This window comes from Danio rerio, chromosome 5, assembly GCF_049306965.1.
Source record: "Danio rerio strain Tuebingen ecotype United States chromosome 5, GRCz12tu, whole genome shotgun sequence".
Taxonomy (NCBI): Eukaryota; Metazoa; Chordata; class Actinopteri; order Cypriniformes; family Danionidae; genus Danio; species Danio rerio.
In genome coordinates this window covers 24,543,513-24,558,798 of record NC_133180.1, presented here as the reverse complement: position 1 = coordinate 24,558,798, position 15,286 = coordinate 24,543,513, and the positions used below count along the sequence as shown (strand labels likewise).

Sequence of the window (15,286 nt, the reverse complement as noted above, 5' to 3'; positions counted from 1 at the left end):
CAACTTTTTCTGATTTAGGGTTGTACATAATGAAGTACATGTAAGTTAAGCCAAAATGGTGACAAGTGTATTTGAGTTAGAAGCAAACTGTTAGAAATCAATGTGAAAACAAAAGGGCAAACTTTTTGGGTAAAGATAAAAGTGCATTTTACTGTATGTTTTTGCTTACATTATGTGAACAGAATGTATATGAGTAAAAAAAAAGGAAACATTTAAGAAAGCAATATAATTGGCTATTTTAACATTAAGATAGCTAATGAAATGTATAGTTTACTGTCATGCCATTGGATCACAGAGACACAGTGATGTTTTTGCATACATTGACATTCAATGGCATGCAGTTTACTACATTGAGTGTATTTACATTTTTTATTGTTTACAAATTTGTCACATAAACAAAAAAACTTTAAATACAGAGTTTATTAAACATCATCTGAGCAGCATATTCATGTGTGTCTCTTATTTTTCTCCAGACACCTAAACATGCAATCTACATACCCGTCTGGGTCTCTTCAGACTGAGGTGGGTAACATACTCATACAGTTGAACTCAGAATTATTAGCCCTCCCTTTTAATATTTTTCTTTTTTAAATATTTCCCAAATTATGTTTAACAGGGCAAGGAAATTTTCACAGTATGGAAATAGTTTTTTTCTTCTGGAGAAAGTCTTATTTGTTTTATTTTGGCTAGAATAAAAGCAGTTTTTTAATTTTTAAAAACCATTTTAAGGCCAAATTATTAGCCCCTTTAGCCTATATTTTTTCGATAGTTTACAGAACAAACCATCAATATACAATAACTTGCCTAATTACCCTAACCTGCCTAGCTAGCCTAATTAACCTAGTTAAGCCTTTAAATGTCACTTTAAGCTGTATAGAAGTGTCTTAAAAATATCTAGTCAAATCTTATTTACTGTCATTATGACATAGATAAATAAATCAGTTATTAGAAATGAGTTATTAAAACTAGTATGTTTAGACGTGTTGAAAAAAATCTTCTCTCCGTTAACAGAAATTGGGGAAAAAATAAACAAATGGGCTAATAATTCAGGGAGACTAATAATTCTGACTTTAATTGGATGTCATGTGTGTCATCTACTATTTTATAGGCTAGAGTAAGGTTTATTAGATTGTATGAGAAATACAAGTAAAGGCAGTTAGAACTGGCAAAGAGACAAATCCAAGAAAGCAATTGTCACCACAGTAGACCACGTGGTTCTCAAAGTGATAAACTGGCAAAGACGAGAACATCCAAATACAGAAAATAACACCACTGGAATTTTACTGTATCCTTCAATACCAAACAATTACCAAATTAAATGTTGACACATTCCTTCCCCATAGCAAGTTAGCCTGATATAAGAAAATGGGTAACCTTCCCGTAAGCTCAATCACTCAATTCAACTGAGTTAAATTATCTTTTAAAATACTCAATAATCTAAATTTTAATAGCAAATCTTAATTATGCATCTGTAAAAAAAGCTCTTAAAATCCTAAACACAAAGGTAATATTCAGTACTATATATATATATAGTTGAAGTCGGAATTATTAGCCCCCTTTTGATTTTTTTTTCTTTTTTTAAATATTTCCCAAATGATGTTTGACAGAGCAAGGAAATTTTCACAGTATGTCTGATAATATTTTTCTTTCTTGAAAAGTGTTGTTTGTTTTATTTTGGCTAGAATAAAAGCAGTTTTTAATTTTTTAAAAACTATTTTTGGGGCTTTTTTTTAGGATTTTAGGATTTTTTTTTTGATAGTCTACAGAACAAACCATTGTTATAGAATAACTTGCCTAATTATCCTAACTTGCCTAGTTAACCTAATTAACCTAGTTAAGCCTTTAATGTCACTTTAAGCTGTATAGAAGTGTCTTAAAAAATATCAAGTAAAATATTATTTACTGTCATCATGGCAAAGATAAAATAAGTCAGTTATTAGAAATAGGTTTTTAAAACTATTATGCTTAGAAATGTGCTGATACAATCTTCCCTCCATTAAACAGAAATTGGGGAAAAAAAATAAACAGGGGCGCTAATAATTTAGTGGGGCTAATAATTCTGACTTCAACTGTATATATAAATAACAAAATGTCTGGCTGACAGCTGTAGATTTCGGCTCTGTGATTGGCCAGTTATGGCTGATTTGTGTTAAGCTATGGCTGACCTTTAGCCTTTGTTCTTTGTTGACTTTTGGGCCAGTCTTGGACCATAATTCCATGTAGTATATGGGCTGAATTCAGTGTTGAAACTCAGGCTGTGTTTGAACAATGAAACTGATAATCCTCAAGGGTTTTTTTTTTTGGGGGGGGGAGGGGGGGGGGGGTTGTATCGAGGAAGGATTTGGTTTCCTGGGATGCAAAAGCAGCGCTATTGCCCCTTGGGGTAATTCATTGTGAATGGCATAGTGTTAGGGTCTCGTTTCTGCCAATTGTTTTGGTGTGTGTGTGTGTGTGTGTAACTGTTTCTAGTGTGACTTAAGTTTTATAACCACTGGGAAGCTGAGATTTTGGGTCATTTTGTAGGTGTGATAGGCCATATGCATGGTATTTTGGTTACACTCATGAACAACATCAATATGAGCGCAAACCTGAGCCTCAAGCATTATTTTTTGTTATTTTTTTGTTGTTATTTTTGTTATATTTAAAGGATGATTAATGTGCGTTATATTAGAACTTTACTCTGTGGTTTAGTGATGTTCACTGTATTTCAGCATACTAAAACTTGCCAGAAGCAGCTGGACATCTAACTAAATCCTTCTGAGGCAGCTTGGCAGGAGGCTATCAACTGAGTATCTGTGAGATGGCATGCGTGCACACACACGTACACATACACTCAAAGACGCAGTGTGTCTTGGTATAATTTTTGTCTCTTTTTCTGCTAAAGGTTGTATTGAAATGTACAACCTAAGGAAACTGATATAATAAGGAAACGATATAATAAGCGCATTATGATCACGGGCGTAATGGTGGGTGGAGTAGTTGTATCACAATGACTGTGCTGAACACTGTTACACTTTGGAACTAAAGCATTAAGAAACTGTCATTTTAAATTCAGCGATAAACATTAAATGCTAAATGGAGTTCACATTTTAATAAATCAAATAGATTAGATCAAATAAAAAATTGTACTGTATTTTAACATTTTAAAGCTCTACAAAAAGCTAAAAGACTGTGGGTTCATGTAGTTCATTACATTTTGATTTCACTGAACCTAGTGCAATAAACTTTTACTTAGAGTGAAGTAAACTAATTTAATATATATATATTTTTTATTTTTTTTATCGTTAAGGCATCCATGGGTGTGGCATGAGTGTTATATGACAAGGTGCCTCTGCCCTGCAGACGTTTCAGACTAAGACACCTGTTTTTACACTATATAAAGTGACATTTTATTATCTGTACACCAGTCTTTTTAGAGTCACTATACATACTAGGACCATTATTAAACTGTAGCAAAGTTATGATATATTAAATTTAGTTTAGCTGTACATTTGTTAAAACATCTTCCATTTTTGCTTTTTCTACTTGAAATTACCAGTCGTAAAAGTGATGAAAATGAAAAAGAAAATTAAACTACAAAACATTATTTTTGTTGTTGGATTGGCTGTCATCTCAGTAACTGGGTATGTATTCACACTTTATAAAATATATTTTGCTGATGGTTTTGTTTTTTTCTCTATAATCTGTTTATTAGTTGAGGGATACATTTATTTTTTTTTTTATTTGGTGCATTAATCAGTACAGGATGAATGTACAAACAAACTGACTGTGTTTGTCATGTCAGACACTTTTTCATGTCTATCTTTATTCAGAATATTCTATAAATATGAAACTGGATTCATTTCTTAAAATAAATTATGAATAAATATATATTTATATATGTATATTAGGGATGCACCGAAATGAAAATTTTTGGCCAAAACCAAAAAAAGAGGAAACCAAGGCCAAAAATTAGTATGGCCAATTATTAGTACCGTTGCATTTATGGCTATCACTGCATACTAACCTTACTAAAATCAAGGCATTGCAATTGCATAAATGAATATTAAAGTGCCAAAGAATTCCTGGCTGGATCAGTTGGCGTTTCTGTGTGGAACTTGCATGTTCTCCCCATGTTCGCGTGGGTTTCCTCTGTGTGCTCCTGTTTTCCCCACACTCTGACGACATGTGCTGTAGGTGAATTAAATAAACTAAATTGGCTGTAGTGTATGTGTGTGAAAGAGAGGTGTATGGGTATTTCCCAGTGTTGGTTTGCGGCTGGAAGGGCATTCGCTGCGTAAAACATATTCTGGATAAGTTGACGGTTCATTCTGCTGTGGCGACCCCTGAATAATAAAGGCACTGAGCCGAAAAGCAAATGAATGAATGAATGTGTGTCAAACAATCAATCAATTACAAATCATGAAAATAATTGAGAAAGATTTGAGAGAGTGTATTTAAATTGTGCCAGTGCAAAAATTAATGCATTGCATTGCAATCTAAACAACTCCATTCTCGACAACAACAAAAAAAAGCCTCAAAAGTACATTATGTTGTCCAACAGCAGAAACATTTGTCAAACTGTAGAGTTTCTTCTGATTGTTACTGTATGTGGGCGAAGTAAGACACAAATTCGTCCGCTGCACATCCATGATGCAAATCTCTCTTTACACAACATCCCAAAGGTGTGGTATTAAATTGAGATCTGGTGACTGGCATGTTATCCTGCTGGAAGTAGCCGTCAGAAGATGGAAGATGGCATATGGTCAGAAACAATATTCAAGTATGCGGTGACATTGACACAATGCTCAATTGGTACTTATGGACCCAAAGTGTGCTAAGAAAATATCCCCCACACCATTACACCACCATCACAACCACCAGCCTGAACCAGTGATAAAAGGCAGAATGGATCCACGCTTTCATGTTACTGATGCCAAATTCTGACCATTCGAATGTCGCAATGTCTTCTATTGTCTAATTTACAAGAGTGGCACCCAGTGTGGTCTTTTGCTGCTGTAGCCCATTCGCCTCAAGGTTGGACGTGTTGTGTGCTCAGAGATGCTCTTCTGCATACCTCAGTTGTAACACGTGGTTATTTATGTTACTGTTGCCTTTCTATCAGCTGAAGCCAGTCTGGCCATTCTCCTCGGACCTCTGGCATCAACAAGGCATTTGCGTCCTGAACTGCCGCTCACTGGATATTTTCTCTTTTTCTGACCATTCTCTGTAAACCCTAGAGATGGTTGTGCGTGAAAATTCCAGTAGATCAGCAGTTTCTGAAATACTCAGACCAGCCCGTCTAGAACATGCCATGTTCAAAGTCACCTAAATCCCCTTTCTTCCCCATTCTGATGCTCAGTTTGAACTGCAGCAGATCATTTGATCATGTCTACATGCCTAAATGCATTAAGTTGCTGCTATATGATTGGGTGATTAAAAAATGATTAATATGTATACCTAATTATGTGGCTGGTGAGTGTATGTACATTAAATGCATTGGGTGAAATGGCTTCACAAAAAAAAGCCTTGACTCAATGTTTTTAGACGTACATATCTCTTTTTTTTGTAATTTTGGAGGTGAAAAAATATATTAATTGTTATTATTTATTGATTCATTCATTAATTTTCTTGTCGGCCTAGTCCCTTTATTAATCAGGGGTCGCCACAGCGGAATGAACCGCCAACTTTTAGCCACAACCCATCTCTGGAAAACATTCACAAACACATTCACACACACACAAACACACACACACACACACACACACACACATACACTACGGACAATTAAGCCCACCCATTTCACCTGTACCACATGTCTTTGGACTGTGGGGGAAACTGGAGCACCTGGAGGAAACCCAAGCGAACGCAGGGAGAACATGCAAACTCCACACAGAAAAGCCAACTGAGCCAAGGCTCGAACCAGCGACCCAGTGACATTCTTGCTGTGAGGCGACAGCACTACCTACTGCACCACTGCTTTGCCATTATTATTTATTAATATTGTTAATTAGTGCACTGAAAATATCATTTTTAATTAGTAAATTCTTATGGCTTCTTAATATGCCAAACAACATGTTTATGTACAATATAAATTTGGATGCATTTGAATACATTTTAAAGACTTGCTGGAGCGGAGTGTGAGGCTTGAGCATGCATCTGAATTATCTATTTGTATGTGCAGTAAGTATTTTTTAAAACTTCCTCATTTTGGAGGTCTTCTACAATAGAAACATTCCTCTTGGTACAATGTCATTTAAACTATGTTGGTTACAATTTTCATTATTGATTTTGTACAGATGGTGAAGAAATACTTTTTCTAATTAGCAAGGTGGAGATCAAATGACTTAATGTCATTATGTGGGTTGCACCAGGGGTCCGTTCTTTATATCTCGATTAAATGATCTAAGAGTATTTGAAAGATCCTGAATATTTTCCTCTTGATAACTGATCTCGGGCTAATTTGGTTTTTAAAACAAGTTTTCAAATCAGATTAAAATGTCTACATGAACTGATCTGAGATTTGTGTGTGTGTGTGGTGAAGGACATCTATCAATCCTCAAAATCATGATCCGCGATGCAACGATTGGCTGACGGCACAGCAGCGTACTGACATCATCCGATTAATATTCAATTATCCATGTGAGAAAAAATATATACAAATTCATAGTAAACAATTTGTTAAATATGATACTCAAAAACTTTCCACATTTGATGTGAGCTGCAGGCTTTACACTTTCATGTGTCAAGAGTATTTAGCAGATTATTTATTTATTTATTTAAATTTTTTTTCTTTATTATAGTAGCCTAGGCCTATTCAAGTTTCTTAATAGACAAATTTTAATTAATTTTGCATCAAAAAAGCGTTTAGATATTCGTAAAAGTGCCTACAACTTTTGCATAGCATTAAATCACCATCATATTATGTCAAAACATGTGCATGACTGCATAAATTATTATTCCTTTGAAAAACAAACAAACAAAAAAAAAAAAAAACAGTTGAATATTGCCCATAAAAACCTTGGAAGTTCTAGTTGATCACCCCGAACCTCCATAACAAGAATGACATAATTAGCATCACTTTGGAGCATTATGAGATCTTATGGCTCTGTAATAAGTGTCTGTATATTATTCATGTAGTAAAAGTGAGTGAAGCTTGATTTAAGCCGTGGCGAGCACTGCCTCATAGTTAATGATTCCTAGTTCCTCATAGTTAAAAATGCCACTACACCAACATGCAGAATTTAAAGTAGAAGATTAATTTCAAGGCTTTAATGATTAATATAGTTTATTTATTTATTTTTTTTATGGTCAGTTGTTAGCACAGGCACCTCAAAGCAAGAAGAACGCTGGTCCAATTCCCTGCTAGACTCGGTGGAAAAACTTCCATACTCTATCATTCACACACATACACTACAGATAACTTGGCTTACCCAATTCACCTATTCTGCATTTCTTTGGACTTGTGGGGGAAACCCACGCCAGCACAGGGAGAACATGCTGTGAGGTCAATGATAAAAATCATTATAATGATTGGCAATGTCATCCGATTTGGTTAAAAATGAATCACCTGTCTCAATGAAAAAAAGGAATTTGTAATATTTCACAATTTTTTTTCCATCATATTTATATTCACTTTTTAAAAATCATATTCATCTTTACTGTGTTTGTGAAGGTTTTCCCCATGTGCTCAGGTTTCCCCTACCGTCCAAAGACATGCAGTGTGTTTACAGTATATAGCCACAGCCCTATCACCCTGCAGCCCAAGATACTTAAGATCAATACCTAGAGGGAAGACCTCAAGGGTAAACCAGGTTGTTGGAAGTGGTGTTAGTGAGGCCAGCAGAGGGCTCTCAGCCTGCAATCTGTGTGAGTCCTAATGCTCAAGTAATTGAAGGGGACACTATTCACCTTATTCATCAAGTACGAGTGGTGCAAGCACAGCTATTTGAATCTTTTTGGCTTAGGATTTCCAGTCACATTCACCTTCATTAATTTTTAGATGTTAAAAACAGCTCATTATGCTGCTTGATGTTGCAAACTGATATTTTCTTATTATATTATTCTACTTGGTCTGTATAACTATGCAAACACTTGTTTTCTGTGGTTTCTTATTTCAGTTATTTCTCCCATAGGCAGCTGAATCTGAAATTCTAAAATAATTGTGAAAATAGGGCGTACTTCCTCATTGAAGATAAAGGTCAATACTGTCAGTGAGCATCATCTTTCAGATGAGACGTTACACCAGGGTCCTGACTCTCTGTGGTCATTAAAAATCTCATGGCACTTCTTATAAAGTGTAGGTGTGTAACCCAGGTGTCCTGGCCAAATTCCCTCTATCGGTCCTTACCCATCATGGCCTCCCAATCATCCCCATCCACCGAATTGGCTCTATCACTGTCTCTCCACTCTCCTTAGCAAGTGTGTGGTGAGCGCACTGGTGCCATTGTCATGTGGCTGCCATCGCATCATCCAAGTGGATGCTGCACACTGGTGGTGGTGTGGAGAGACCCCCTTTATGATTCTGAAGCACTTTGGGTGTATGGCCATACACGATATATACGCTATATAAATACACATTACGTCCTTACTTATATGTGTGTGTGTGTGTGTGTGTGTGTTTCCTAGCACAAAAGTTCACGAGTTGCTTTATTTTCAGTTCTGGGTGCTCCTGTAGACCCATTTAATCATTGTTTTTTTTTAGTCTCCTTAGGTGTAACTGGATAATGTCAAGCTCCACCCATTACTTCCACAGTGGAAGCTGGATGTTATTTGGCTTGGTAGTATAACACAATGTGCATGTCTAGATATGAGAGACCAAAAAGTTGGCCCAATATACATTCATGCATAGGTGGATGGGGACCACATGAAAAAAAAGAAATTAAACTGCTAATGTTGGTCTTAATGAACCATATTTTGTCCATGCCCTCATCAGTTTTTCTAACATACACACCCAAATATGTACAGTGAGAATTCATACTTGCTAGTCAGCAACTCCACATATAGCAAGTGTACATTTGTACAGATGTTAATGGTATATTTCTGTGAATTAGGTTGTTCTGTAAGCTCACAAATACAATTAAACACATATCAAACGAAGAACACGCATCAACAGAACCACATAAACCCATTACAGCATAAGAGCACCAGAAACAGCCCTCCTCCGAGTACAAAAGCTAAATTCAACAGCTCTGCTCTAATTTTATGTTAGGTATAGCAAGTAGGATAGAAAGGGTAGTTCTTTTCATAAACAACTTCTTTCAGACAGTTTATCAAAGAAAAGAAACTAACAAAACCATCTTCTGTGGTTCTTTTACATCCTCATGTAACGACTTCCATGCTGTTCAGAAGACAAAATATAAAATAAATAAATAAAATATTTATTCTTTCATTCGGCTTAGTCTCTTATTTATAAAGGATCACCCCAGCGGAATGAACCGCCAACAATTCCGGCGTATGTTTTACGCAGTGGATGACCTTCCAGCTACAATCCAGTACTGGGAAACACCCATACACTCTCACATTCACACACATGCCCACCCTCATATACTACGGTAATTTTAGTTTACTCAATTCAACTATTATACGTGTTTGGACTTTGAGCGAAACTAGTGTCCCCTTTGGAAACCCATTCCACACAGAAATGCCTCCTGGCCCAGCCGGGACTTGAAGTATCAACCATCTCACTGTGAGACGACCACTGAGCCATCCTGCTGCAAAATAAAAAAAAAAATATATATATATAATAATGATTAAATAAAAATATATATGCTCAAACACATTCAAATCAAACCATTTCAAATCAAGTCATTTTAACTAGTGATCTGGGAAAAGTTTTTTTTACAATTAATTTCTGCACATAAAGCACCCAAATACAACACACTAATGTGCAAATATGGATGCTTTACTGTTTTATGGATTTAGGGTATTATATAGGTAGAACTCTGTTTAAAGTGCTTATCTTTATCTTTTAAGGAATACATTTACATTAATTATTTTAATAGTATGGTAATCAGGCTATTGCTATCAAAATACATCACAGAAGCAATGTAAGGCATATTATTTTAGAGTATGCTAAAGTGCAGTGGTGTAAAGTAACTAATTACAAATACTCAAATTACTGTAATTGAGTCGTTTTTCTCAGGAATTGCAATTTAGTTAGAAGTATTAAAAATGTGTACTTTTACTTTCCCTTGACTACATTTTTAGTGCAGTAATCAGTGCTTTTACTCCACTACTTTCCATCCACCTTCTGTCACTACTTTATTTTTTCTTGTCTATGGGGATTTAAAAAATCAGTCCTGTGATTCCTGTCCAATTAAATCTCACACAAGGTAAATTGCATCATAATGAACTACCTCAAAATAGGGTTGATCAAAAGAAATATATGAATGCAATTCAAATATATAATATATGAATTGATGTTTACTTTAAACTTAATATAAATTAATATTTATATTGTTCAATTATAATGATTAAAATATGTTTTTGACAAATAGTTTTGTGGCTAAAAAGTATCTGTTCAGGCACTGGTACCGTTTTAAAAGTATCGATTTAGCACCGGTATTAAAATAACCCTTAAACGATACTCAACCCTACCTCAAAACATGTGTGCTTTTTAATTGCAGCAAGCTGTTTGGAAGCATTAAAAGTGTACACGATGTCCAAATTTTTTACATGCACTGTTAAGAAGATGGCGTATGTTTGCTGTATGATGATCGAAATGGCCTTAAACACCCAGCAGGAACAAGACATCAACATGACATCAGAATGAAGTTGTACCCTAGTGTCATGGGAATGTTTCATTTTGTTTTTCTATGAAAATCATGGAAGTGTCAGATTTGATGCCAAAATGATGTTGACTCAACATTGGATTTTGGTTACTTTCCAACACAACATAAAGTCAACCAAACATCCAAATCATTTGATGTTGTTTATGGAAAAATAACGTTATCCTTAGACGCTGGCTAGACGTTGATTTTTGGACACCTGACATCACAACCTAAATCTAACCTAATGTTAATGTCTTATGATGTTGTGTGCCTGCTTGGCAATAACTCGATGCACTACAGAATGTTACGTTTACACACACATGCACAAATTACATGTAAATGTATCAGCTTTTAAAAGTGTAATACTCACTACTCACTTCTCACTACTCTTGAGTACTTTTAAAAAGGGCTACCTTTTACTCATACTTTGAGTAATATTTATAACAGATGCTTTTAATGCTGTGTAACTGTACGTTTTAATGGTACTTTTACTTGAGTATGATTTCTCAGTACTTTTTCCACCACTGCTAAAGTGTGGCTACAGAGGAACATATGTTTGTAGGGTTTTTATGTACATGTTAAATTAATGAAGTAATGTATGGAATGATAGCTGCAGTTGGCATTTTCTGTCATGTTGCCCCATACAGTGGTGATGAGCAGAGACAGGTTGTTTCATTAAGCATCTTGTTGTTATTAATGTTGAGTAAATGAAGACAGACAAAGCAATTATGCCTGTGGGCATTGTCAAGCAGGCGCACCTGTCCTGACTATATACATCATGCAGAACTTTTTTAAGTCTTCTTTTTTATTCTCTAAATGGTCCACTTAAGAAATATAAAAGGTTGCATGAATCATGAAAACTGACACTATATTTTCTCTATTATATTTGTAAAACTGGATTTTTTTTACATTCACAGCCTACACATTACTTTTGATCTTTTCTCATACATTCAAATTCATTTTACCACATGAATTCATCTATTTGAGGGATTGAATTGAGCCGTTTCTTTTTCTTTTTTAAGTTCCCAGCATGAACACATTATTAGTATTTTTTATGCTTAAACATTTGCAAAACAATTTACACTTTGGCTTATGCACATTGTGGCGCACATGTCCACCTTGTTTTGCAATGTAAATGCAAAGATACACACTGTATACACATATCTATGTGATACACACACACACACACACACACACACACGCATACCCACCTAACAAACCAATGAGGACACATGACTCAACACCCTACCTTTGGGGACTACCCTTTCTGAAGGGTCTAGAGACAAAAGAAAGACATGACTGCACTACTAAAAATGTGCTTATTATGAATATCAGTTGATATTTGCAAAAAAATACTTCTATAAAGACCTGACAAATTACCTTCAAAATGAGGACAGTATTTTATAACTCACCTTTGGGGACATGTACACAAACTCCGGTATAGTCACACTTTGAGGACCGCAGTTATACACAAACTCAGGTTAAAGTATACTTTCAGGACTCGGTTATCTGAATATTTCTAATATAATATTATTAATAATTATAATAATGTTAGTGCAGAGAGACATATGATAAAGTAAATAAGATCACTGAAAATAGACAATTACATTTTTTCCTTCACAAATAACTCAATCTGGTGTCAGAAGGTCATTTGGTGTCAAGTATTGTTCATGAAATGACATATTTCTCTCATAAATAGTATGTGACAGAAAGCATGTTAGCAGAATAATACATACAAACTAATTTTAAAAAACAGTAAGGGAGAAGTAAATGGATGACCTTACAGTGAGTTTATGAAGCTCAATAGACACATTAATATCCAATGATATGAGAAGTGATGAAACTCTACTGATAAGTCATATGATGGTTAATATAGTACATCTAAAATCCATTCACACTAAAACCCATACTGTATAAAACAAGGGTTGTGAAGTTCAAATCCATATACACTACCTACTTACATGCGCCATAAGACACGTTTCTCAGTGAAAACAATTACTGGGAAAGTCTTTATACAAATGATTAGTTAAAATAGGAGTGTCTATAATTAATTTAGTTTAGACTACAGTGGAAATACACACATTTGAGGACTCTGTTGATACACACACACACACTGCTTTAGCTACACTTTGGGGACTCAGTTGATACACACATACCTTTGGGGACTCAGTTGATACACACACACCTTTGGGGACCTTGGTGATACACACACACTGCTTTAGCTACACTTTGAGGACTCTGGTGATACACACATACCTTTGGGGACTCTGTTGATACACACACACCTTTGGGGACCTTGGTGATACACACACTGCTTTAGCTACACTTTGAGGACTCTGGTGATACACACATACATTTGGGGACCTTGGTGATACACACACACTGCTTTAGCTACACTTTGAGGACTCGGGTAATACACACACACACACCTTTGGGGACACTGGTGATACACACACACTGCTTTAGCTACACTTTGAGGACTCGGGTAATACACACACACACCTTTGGGGACACTGGTGATACACACACACTGCTTTAGCTACACTTTGAGGACTCTGGTGATACACACACACACACCTTTGGGGACACTGGTGACATACACACACACCTTTGGGGACACTGGTGATACACACACACTGCTTTAGCTACACTTTGAGGACTCTGGTGATACACACACACACCTTTGGGGACACCTACAATGATAAACACATAAGAAACAAAGATGCATTAATGTCCTGTTTAGATGAGAGAAGGACCCCCGCGGATGACTATTTCTCTGTGATAGAGTTTTATTTGTCCATGTTTTGTTCAGTTGAGTGCGGCAGGTCTGATCATAGTCACATAAGTGATAATCAACAAGGTTACATTTGTATTTGCTAAAATCTAACACAATGTTGTGCTTGGAATAATTCTGTTTATTGTTTTCTGAGTTTCATTGTAGATACAGTGTTGCCGACTCGTTGCAGCCATGGCTCTAATTGTATTAGACTTTTGACTAGACCTACAGACAAAACTATTGACTGAGCTCAGTAAAATGTTCTTTGATTATTTATTAATAATCTGTTTAATAACTAAAGCCAAAACAAATGGTAAAATAGTAGTTGTAAATTTATGTAATATGGTTTAAACAATTAAATAAAACATTTTAAATATATAAATATAATATATTTAAAAATAAATAGGTCATGTTTTGAATAACACCCATGTCCATGTTTATCATTCCATCGAATTAAACACAAATAAAACAAACATATTTATTTCAGGTTATATACAGAACTTCTTAAGTTGAATTTAATACATTTTACTACCTTTTTTAATGCCTTCAAAAAAAATGTAATACCAGCACGACTTAGAGCTGCAACTGTAGTGGCGTAAATTAAATCTTTCTAAATGCAATAACATATTGCAGATAACATATACATTTAAGTAAAGCAGAGGGATTAATCTAGATGTCACAATGGGCCTTTGTTTATAGTTTTTAATCAATGTTATGCATGTCATTAATATCAATAGCCGCTCTTCTAAGAACAGTTCAGTACGGTTATGGTTGTTTCTCCACTGAGCCTGGATCAGTGCGGCACAATTACACACCGTTCTCAGCACGGTTAGACAATCGTGCTGAATCAATGATGACAATAATACTAACAAAGAATTACATTTGTCATTATCATGCTGCCTTGAATGTGGGTTATCTGCTATATAAAGTCCTACTGTTACTTCATGAAGAATAAATGTATAGTTTACATCAAACAAAAATATGTTTTTTTATATGCGAGTTAATTTAATGAATAATATTTCTACTACAAAACAAACAAAAGATTATAATAAATCATTCAATTCAAGGCTAAAAGCTGCAAACAGTCATCAGTAATTAAATAGAAAAAGAATATACATCTCAAAAAAAAGTCTCACTTCTGCCACTCTTTGAAAGTTTTGATTTTGGTTTGTGTCATTGTAAATGCTCACACTAGTTATGAGCTGATTTACATTTTTCTGTGTTTGTGGAATAAAGCAGGCGGGTCAGCCGACCCAATAAATGAGCAGGCAGAGCAGGATTCTCGCGATGACCAACAGCGCAATGTGGTTCTTTGTTATGAGCTGCAGTTTCAGTGTAAACTTAGAAGGCCTGCTTCTTTGGCGATGATGTGTACAGTATTAGATTTTACATTTAGCGGACATTTGTGCTGAACACGCAGTGAATGCAACGCATCCAGATACGGCCACCTTCTCCGAAAACACTCAATCTCGGTTGGTGGATCAACATTCACCACATGATAGTGGTCATCTGTGCCATTATTTGTAACTTTAGGTGGGATTTGCAAACCTGTGTACTTTTCATTCTTCAGGCGTTTGCAATTCCTGCAGTCACAAAAGCTCCCTGTCATCTGACAGCGGAAAGCCTTAAGTGATTGACAGCTAATATGAACCATTTTAATGGCCGGGAAAAGCGATTCAGCACATCTTTAGAAAAAATCTAAGCAGGTCGCACTACAACCATTATATGCAGTAGTCGCACACATGCTCCCAAATATATT

The 15,286-nt window shown here is 35.4% G+C and overlaps 1 protein-coding gene across 1 annotated transcript in view; it reads left to right on the top strand.

Annotated features, from left to right (window-relative positions):
* Positions 1 to 3,487: 3,487 nt before the first annotated feature.
* gbgt1l3 (globoside alpha-1,3-N-acetylgalactosaminyltransferase 1, like 3) overlaps positions 3,488 to 15,286 on the top strand; it is a 53,179-nt gene continuing 41,380 nt past the window's right edge. Inside the window, exon 1 of the mRNA XM_021476095.3 lies at positions 3,488 to 3,623. Coding sequence (XP_021331770.2) covers positions 3,550 to 3,623 — 74 coding nt within the window. The 5' untranslated portion in view covers positions 3,488 to 3,549. The remainder of the gene's footprint in view (positions 3,624 to 15,286) is intronic.